The following is an 8,733-nucleotide window of genomic DNA, read 5'->3' as shown; positions in this document are numbered from 1 at the left end:
ATAAAACTCAAAAAAGTTGATTTTACATGATATTGCCCCTTTAAGTAAACAAGCCTTTTTTTGCCACCTTTTTGCTCCTCCATGCTGTTTCTGCTTCATCATCCCTCCTCCCGCCTGGAGGGGGTGGATGGATGGAGGAGGCTTACGTCCATGTGTCTTTCTTCGTGCTGTGTTGTGCTTTTAGGAATTCATATCGATGAATCTGGGAGCCCGGAGGAGAGGCAGTCAGGAGACGGAACCTCCTTCCCCGAGTCCCCTGACCTCAGTCATGTAGGTATAACCGCCGCTTTCCAGCAGCTCTCGTTATCTGAAGGTGTGCTCGTTGGTCGGAGTTCAATCTGACACCGAAGCTTTAAAAACAAACGCAGCACGCCTTCAGAGAGTAGGCGTCTGCTGCGAGTCGTGTGCTAACCCGCTGGTCATGCCTTCGCCCGTAGATGACAGGTGTGTACACGGAGCTGGAGACCATGTACGCAGGGAAGGGCGTGTCCCCGCTGCACGGCGGCTCCCCCGCAGAGCCTGAGGTGGCGGGGCAGACTGAGGCCTACAGCCGCTCCCTCTCCCCCCTCACACTGCCCCCCCTCACAGGTACTCTGCGGCCGACACACACACACACACACACACACACACACACACACACACACACACACACACACACACACATATGCTTGCATCAATGGTTCGAAACCATTGGCCAACAAGGTCCAACGTTTGCATCATGAATTATTGAGACTGAGTATAAAAAAGTGATGAAGAGCAAAGAAATGGGCCCTGATGGCAGGTGACTGGTGTCATGTTCACTGATGGACCAAAAAAATAACAGATTCTCCTTAAAAAGAGAGAGAGAGTAACGTTTTRTTGTGAACATGACACGAGAACCACTGCTCTTTGAATGTATTTGAGCTGAAAACCCATTCATTTCCAGCTATCTGTGCCTGTCTGCAGTTGTTTTTGTTGCCAAGGCTACCTCAGMAAAACGGACCCTCACGAGGACGATACCACACAGAACTAAAGAAAATAAACACGTTTTTATTTATTTAACAAACACAACCAGTACAAAGCTTTGTCGCCCGCCTTTCCAGGGAACCGTAAATCCGGCCTGTCCCTGTCCTGGAAGGAGCCTCTGCCCACCCCTGTGTACGAGATCCACCACCAGAGCAGCGTGGAGTCCAACCCCTACGTCTGCCTGGAGAGCCCCCCCGCCTCCCCTCACCCCTCGGACAGCGGTCCCAACACGCTGACCCGCCGGAAGAAGCTCTTCACCTTTTCTCGCCCGCCTCGCAGTCGCGACACCGACAAGTTCCTGGACGCGCTGAGCGAGCAGCTGGGCCACCGGGTCACTCTGGTGGATGACTTCACACCGGGGGAGAACGACTACGAGGAGGTACACAGCTGTTCATCACTTTACTTATCACTTATTCTCATGAAACCTCATTTTTTTGCAGTTGGAGGTGAACAGACATGATTTAAATTTTGAATTGAAAGATTTAAAAACTGTATATCAAGGGTTCCGGTTAAAATGTCATCATTGATCATCAACATATAAACTCACATCAACCAAGCTGTTTCACTGTGATGAATGTTAGAGCGTTCGCTACAACCAACACTTGTGTCACACGAACAGATATATCAAGGTGGTTGTCATGGTTTCAGAAGAGGAGGTGTCCGTGTAAGTAAAAAAAAAAAACCCTCAATATGCAGTAACACAGTAGAGTCTAATAATATCTGCCTGCTTCTGGATGGAAATCCAATTATGAGGTGATCCTGTGGCTTTGTTTTTTAATTGAAAAGGAAAATGTGGTTAGTAAGAAAAAGGAAAAAAAATCCTCAAGTTATGGGAACGTAACGTTCTTTGTGTTCCGTAAACATGGGAAAGAGTATGGCAGATATTAAAATGCATGTTTGTTCGTTTTTTTACTTGAGGCAAATCATCCAGCTTTTGTTCCATAGCTTTGTTGTTCCTGAAGTAAAGAAGAAACTGAGTCGGTGTGTACGTTTAAATGATTTTATACTTCATATCCCATTTGCTGATCATGTACACTTGCAGTCAGAAATGTACATATCCAATTTTTTTATTGATCTTTGACCACGCTTTATTGCAGAACTGGTAGAGTTCACTTAAGTAAGTTGGTTTCTTAATATGGTCTTAGTGTTTAAGTCCACAAATTTTTTGGGTTTTGGATCATTGTTCTGTTGGAACACCCAGTAATGTCCAAGTTTCAACCATCAACCATCTTTGAGGTATGGTTGTATAATTTGGAGGTAGTTGTTCATTATATCTGCTTTGTGCAATGTGCCAGTCCCACAGCATGATGCTACCACCACCGTGGTTGCATCATGCACTTTATACAGTGTTCTTAGGTGTAGTGGCCCTGGAAACACTAGCTCCTCTACAGCACGGTTTGACTAGGCTCTCTACATTTCCAAGGCTTTTCCACTAGCAGGTATTCACGGAACCAGCCTCTTTTTCAGAACCTACTTCACTGTGGCTCCAAAAGTACCATGTTGGCCTGAAAATGTGACATCAGAAGACTGTTGGTCACTGATTGGTTAGGGGGTGGAGTCACTGGTTGCGTCGCAAGAGCTGCTCTCACAACCCGATCTGCCGTTTGCAATAACAACGCTACCAATGTCCTCCATTGTTGTGTTGCTTTGTTGTGTTAACCGTTTGGGGTTTCTTCTTCTACTACGATTAATGGTGGCTGGAAAATAACCACCACCAGCTGGTAAGATGTGTGGCGTCAATTTTCAGACTCTGGGACCACCCAACTTCACAATGAACCCACCCACTGGAGCTGTTACCCAAGTGTAATGAAAAAGCAACCGAACTGTTCTGAAAAGAGTTCAGCCAAGTCGAACTGTGCTGTAGAGGCACCATACCATACCGTACCATACCACTTTTATTTATAAAGCACTTTAAACAGCAAAAGGCCAACCAAAGTGCTGTACAGGAGACAGACACAACAGGACATAGTTAAAATCACAGTTAAATTACAGTCAAAATACAAATAAAAAATATGGAGCATTTATATTTAAAGTACATATAAAACAGAGATACAAAGTGAGGCTTTGCACCATCTCACTCAGACTCAAAGGCAAGGGAGTAGTAGTGTGTTTTTAATCGAGACTTGAAGACAGCGAGGGACGAGGACTGTCTGACAGATAATGGTAGATCATTCCACAGTTTTGGACCTGTTACAGAAAAGGATCTGTCACCTCTCAGTTTGAGACGTGAGTTAGGGACATTCAGAAGCAGCTGACCAGAAAAAAAAAACATAAAAGCATCAACTCCCCCTGAAAAATAATAATAATGAAAAACTGTCTTTGTGGCCAAACATCTCATTTGACGGACCATCAAACTTTGCCCAGACATCGCTGAATGTGGGCAGCTGCTAAATTCATTTAAACTTGAGGGTGTCACTTTTAGAGCTGGAGATTCTTTTTTTTGTCAGCATCTTTTCTGTCCCAGTTCCAGCAGCTTCTCATTTATGGTAGACTTGAACCTGTTTGTTCCTGAACATCCTAAACCAGTTTCCTTTCATCTAAGGAGAACAGTTTTGGTCTTCTTCCTGACCTTAGAGAAGTGATGCCTCATCTAAGTCACTTAAACTTTTGTAAAATTGCTAAGATTAATGAGCTTGAAAACTAAAGCTTTTTAGAAATGACTACGAAAACTTGCATAAAACTATAATTTAATAATTTTGATCTTCGCTGGCTTCCTAGGACTTTCCTAATATTATAAAAATTGGTCAGAAGGTCATGACACTGGTGTTCCCGTAGTTGGATGGCAGACTTGAACTATGGTGGTTCCTGAGTTGTTCCTGAACATCCTGAACCATTTCCTCCCTTTCACTGATTTGAACTGAACTCCCTGGACTCTCTCGTTATTCTAAGTATTTGTCAATCCTGTAAGTCAGGGGTGTTAAATTAATTTGTGCTGAGGGCCATGTGATTGTAACAGTGGCAGTTGTAATTAACTTTGTCTGAGCACTGCTAACAAACAGTAACTGAGTTTCCTGCATAGAAACAGTGTTTTAACATTTCTTCTTATAAACACTGAAAAGTACAAAGTTTACGGCTGACTAAATATGAAGTAAATAATACAGAAATACTATTAAAAGTAAAAGTAGGAGAGCTTTACTCACTGTTAAGTTGTGGTGAGTCTTGAATTCTGAACTCTCCCACTTTCCAACAGGGAATTCCCATACACCAACATGTGTTATGGGAGATGTAGTTTATGGTCAATAAGCAGCTGATTTTGGGACATTAATACAGGGCTGTTCAACTAAAGTATTATTATCTTTCAACTTTTAAATTTGTTTATTTTGTTATATTGAATCACCAGTTCAAAGTTAGTAATTGATATTAAAATTATTTACATTTTTAATTATTTAGGTAAAAATATAAATTATTTTGTTGTTTTTTTTTTGTTTTTTTTTGGGGGGGGGGGCTACTTTTGACAGGCCTTGAATTTGACACTTGCCTTAAGTGCTATGAGGCAAAGCCTTTTCATGCTGACAATGACAAACTATTGACTGCAGTCAATCATGTTCACTAATGAGAAAGCATTTCAGCACCAACAGCACAGCCTTTTGAGCTTATATATATGTACGATTTTGTCCCAGTAATCTCAAACTCCCAGTTTTGTTTTTTAAACATTAAAGTTGTATGTTGCACAATCCTAATTTATTAAAAACTCAAAGTCAATGTAAACTTCTGACTGCAACTGTATAAGCAGGCAGCTGAGTTAGTTTGTTTCCAGCACTAAAAAGTGAGCCTGAATGAGCCTAAGACACACTGAGTATGACGTAAATGCGATGGAGGACAGCTGCAGATGACAGGAAGTGAAGTTTTGTTTGATCTGATACTCTCCTCCCACTAGATGAGTTTCCCAGAGGAGCAGGACACGGGCTTCAGGTCCCGGCAGCTCAGCAGTGGCAGCAGCGAGGATCACAGCAGCGACGAGGCCTCGTCTCCCACCTACTCCTCCGGCTCTGAAGCGATCCCGCCCCCTCCCAACCAGAGCCCCCCGCCCCCGCCGCCTCTTCAGTCTCTGATCCCCCCACCGGTCCAGTTCACGGACCCTCGCCCGCCCGTGCGCTTCTCTCCGGAGCATGTCCCCCGGAGCCACATGCCCTTCCAGCCGCACCACCCCATCATCCCGCCTCCGCCGCCCCCTCCGAGGACCCTCCTGTCCAGCCGCTCCCCTCTCCACAAAGGGCCGCCCACCGAGAAGTCCAGCCAGCGCTTTCAGGCCACCACGGCCTGGCTCTCGCGCAACCATGCCCCGCTGGGCTCGTCCACCCTGCGGTCCGCCCCGTCGTCCCGCACCACCTACCTCCCCCGCCAGCTCAGCCAGCCTCAGCCGGCCCGCCAGCCGTCACCCCAGCCCTCCCCTCAGCCGCTCCGGCCGAGCCAGCTGGTCCTGCAGCGGCACCACCAGCTCCACCACCAGCACAGCTACCAGGGCCCGCTGCCGCCGTCCCAGCAGGACCCCAGCCCCGCGCAGCATCACAGCCTGGGGCCCGTGGGCTCCGCGCTGCTCTCCAAGCCTCCGGCCTCTACCTCCACCCTGCCCGGCCACACCAAGAACTTCGACGCCTCCCCACAGGAGCACCAGCAGGTAACGAGCATCTCTCTCCTCACCTGTCTCCACAGATGCTTTTACCACGTGTTTGTCTGCCGGTTAGCAAAATGTCCTGTCAGGAAGCAGTCAGCAGGTGTACACCTCCGCTTTTCAGGAAACAATGTAGATAAAAGCACAGGGAGCTTTGCTGCTGCAGTGCCACCAAAAAAACAGCTCCTATAGAGGCGTCACACGTAAACAACAACGGCTCCATGCTGCAGTGTGTGCGTTCAGACGGAGCAGAACCGAACACGTTCTGCTCCGTTTGTCTCTTTTACAAAACAGCTGAGCTCAAAACTGTGAACCGTTGCCTGTGTGCCGCTCAAAATCACGCTCTCCTCCACCTCCCTGCTCTCTCCCAGGCTCCGCCCCCTCCACCCCCGCCCCTGCCTCCGCCCTGCGACCCGCCTCCGCTGCCCAAAGCCGGCCAGCCCGCCGCCGCGGACGCCAACCACATGAGCGTGAAGAGGCTGCGCTGGGAGCAGGTGGAGAACTCCGAGGGAACCATCTGGGGTCAGGTGAGCGCCGACCTGCCGCTCTGTGTCATGCTCCTCTGTAGGACGGAGCATAAAAACACTCGGCTGTCAGAAAAAAAAACAACAAAACTGTGAATCTTCCCACTCAGGCAGCATGTTTTCTCACTCCTACACCTCTTTGTCCCGCGTTCGTAAAAGGCTCGTGCGTCTCTGATGAGTCAAACATGAAAGGAACAGTCAGATCGTCCCGCCAAGATTTAATCGGCTCATTTAGTCCCAACGTTTTGTTCTGTTTTCAGCTGGGAGAGGACTCGGAGTACGACAAGCTCAGCGACATGGTGAAGTACTTGGACCTGGACCTCCACTTTGGAACTCAACGCAGATCCAGTAAGTTCTGTCCTAACTCTTATTGAGCCGTCGCAACGTTTCATCCTTTACGTTCTACATGTCTGCTTGTTGACGTCACCTGTTTTTGTTCTGTACCTTCACAGCTGTGTTCTCCATGTTGGAGCTGCTTCATTTAACCTGCACCACAAATTCACTCTCCATAAGGCACCGTTATCCTCGTTTAGATAACCCTACAGTAGACTGAGTTTCTAAAAGCTGAGCTGTTATCACTCCATCACTTCATAATCTAGTCACTTCGCTTCTGTTTAGATCCCTCCGGTGCCTGGAGAACAGGTCCTCACGCCTCTTTTTTTTAAAATGCTCAGTTTCTCCTCCAGAGCCGGCCTTCCTGCCAGAGAGCTTTAAAAAGAAAGACGTGGTGGAGATTCTGTCACAAAAGAAAGCCTACAATGCTTGTAAGTTACACTAAATGTTTTTGTTTTTCATGGGGACATGATGTTATCTAAACAATGCTAGCTAAATAACTCAAGAACTTCCTCTCAGACCATGTTCAGACCTGGAACTAACATCTGTTCTGGATGATCAGGTTGCATTCAGAAAGCGTTAAATACATGAATACTCTGTGAAACTTTTTTACTGGGGTCCAGAGTAGCTCTGAAGGTGCCCACATAGACTGGTGTGGGCCAGGTCTGGCTGTGACAACATGCCACAACATGGACCTGGCATGGACCACCACTGGCAGACCACATCTGGGCTAAGTGTTCCAGTGTTTAGGCCTCTGCGTGCTCCATCCGAACTGCCATAATTGGCTGTCAATGTCGCACCTGTGTGACGAAACATTGCATCGTTTTGTTCCCAGCTTTGTGTCACCTGCCCCTGTCACAACTTTTCACCCCGCTCTGCATAAGAACTTCTTGTGTGACGGGTCTGACGTTTGCAGGCCTGCTTGTTTACGCTGAAAACATTTTGCTACGACTCACTTCTCATGAATGGAGATAAAACAGACGTTGTGCATGGAGGAAGACAGAATTGTGGACAAATAACGGCTGGTATCAGAGTTATGATTTTTTTTTCTTTTCCCGGAGTGTAGACTATAGTAGTGATGTGTACCGCAGTGGGAGGGGCTTCTTAGGAGCTCAGCACGGTGTGTGTCTCAGGAGCTGTGAAAGGTGTGATGAGACTGGGAGTTAACGTTTTGGCTTCTGATCGAGTATATTGGGCCTTTCGGTGCATTTTGTGGGTTAGAACTGGGCCAGACAAATTTTGCTATGTGGGTCAGGGTTCCCACGGGTCCTTGAAATCCTTGAAAGTTTGTGAATTTGCAAAAAATGATCTCAAGGCCCTGGAAAGTTAATGAAAACAGCCAAAAATTACACAAGTCCTTGAAAGTTTTTGGGGACTAAAGTTCTCTATTCAAACGACTGATTTTCATCATCTGTAAAAAAAAATAATAAAATAAAATTTTCAGGTGAGAGCACCACAGCTCCTCCTGTCCTCACTGAGTCTGGACATGTTCACATCCCCTCCTCCCAAACTGAGCTGCCCAACCTCCCAGGACATAATTACATGTCCATGTATTGTAGATATGAATGTAGGGTGTACAGTATATTTAGTCCACTTTCTTCTATGCTGTTTAGTTTTTCATTGAAAGTTACATGATATTAAACCTGCTCATTGGTAACATTATGCGATAGCAGTAGGTAATTGCCATCGCATGTGGTTCTTGAATTTGAGGAAATTGGTACTGGAAAGTCCTTGAATTTGATGTTGACCAAGGTGTGGAAACCCTGGTGGGTGGGGTAGACCCCTTTTATCTGCATACATTTGGTAACCTGAATGCAGTTGGTCCTGAGGTCTAMTGTAGGACCACGTGCAGTACTGACGTGACCCCACAAAAGGATCAGTTGTTACCAGGATGTCTCAAGTTGAGAAAAAAAGGGAAGTTTGCTCAGCAAATGGCWGAAAGATAATTGAACAGCCATTCTCAGGAATATTTTCTGAAGATGCAGCTTTATGTTTGTTTGTTTTACTGTTAAGTTGCAATRAAGTGTTTATCAGAATTCTTCTCATTAAAAATATTGAGATTTTATTAATCAGAACGGWTTACATAGACACTGTGGTGAGATTCCTTTATGTTTTTGACCCATTGCTTTAAATCTGCAGTTGTTGCTCACTGACAGAAAACCCTGCAAAAGTTTTACATTTTCATATACAGCGGGTAAAATACGTATTGAACACGTCAACATTTTTCTCAGTAAATATATTACTAGAGGTGCTAATGAC

The 8,733-nt window shown here is 46.0% G+C and overlaps 1 protein-coding gene across 2 annotated transcripts in view; it reads left to right on the top strand.

Moving 5' to 3' along the window:
* LOC106525148 (delphilin) overlaps window positions 1–8,733 on the top strand; it is a 37,855-nt gene that overhangs the window by 20,789 nt on the left and 8,333 nt on the right. Inside the window, exons 8-14 of one of the 2 annotated variants that reach the window (XM_014019273.1) lie at window positions 185–270; window positions 438–588; window positions 1,083–1,384; window positions 4,883–5,623; window positions 5,989–6,144; window positions 6,402–6,489; window positions 6,828–6,905. In XM_014019273.1, coding sequence (XP_013874727.1) covers window positions 185–270; window positions 438–588; window positions 1,083–1,384; window positions 4,883–5,623; window positions 5,989–6,144; window positions 6,402–6,489; window positions 6,828–6,905 — 1,602 coding nt within the window. Of the gene's footprint in view, window positions 1–184; window positions 271–437; window positions 589–1,082; window positions 1,385–4,882; window positions 5,624–5,988; window positions 6,145–6,401; window positions 6,490–6,815; window positions 6,906–8,733 lie in introns of both variants that reach the window. The other variant, XM_014019272.1, reaches the window with a different exon arrangement.

The sequence above is a fragment of the Austrofundulus limnaeus genome, unplaced genomic scaffold (assembly GCF_001266775.1).
Source record: "Austrofundulus limnaeus strain Quisiro unplaced genomic scaffold, Austrofundulus_limnaeus-1.0 Scaffold215, whole genome shotgun sequence".
Lineage (NCBI taxonomy): Eukaryota > Metazoa > Chordata > Actinopteri > Cyprinodontiformes > Rivulidae > Austrofundulus > Austrofundulus limnaeus.
This window is presented reverse-complemented; position numbering and strand designations above follow the sequence as displayed.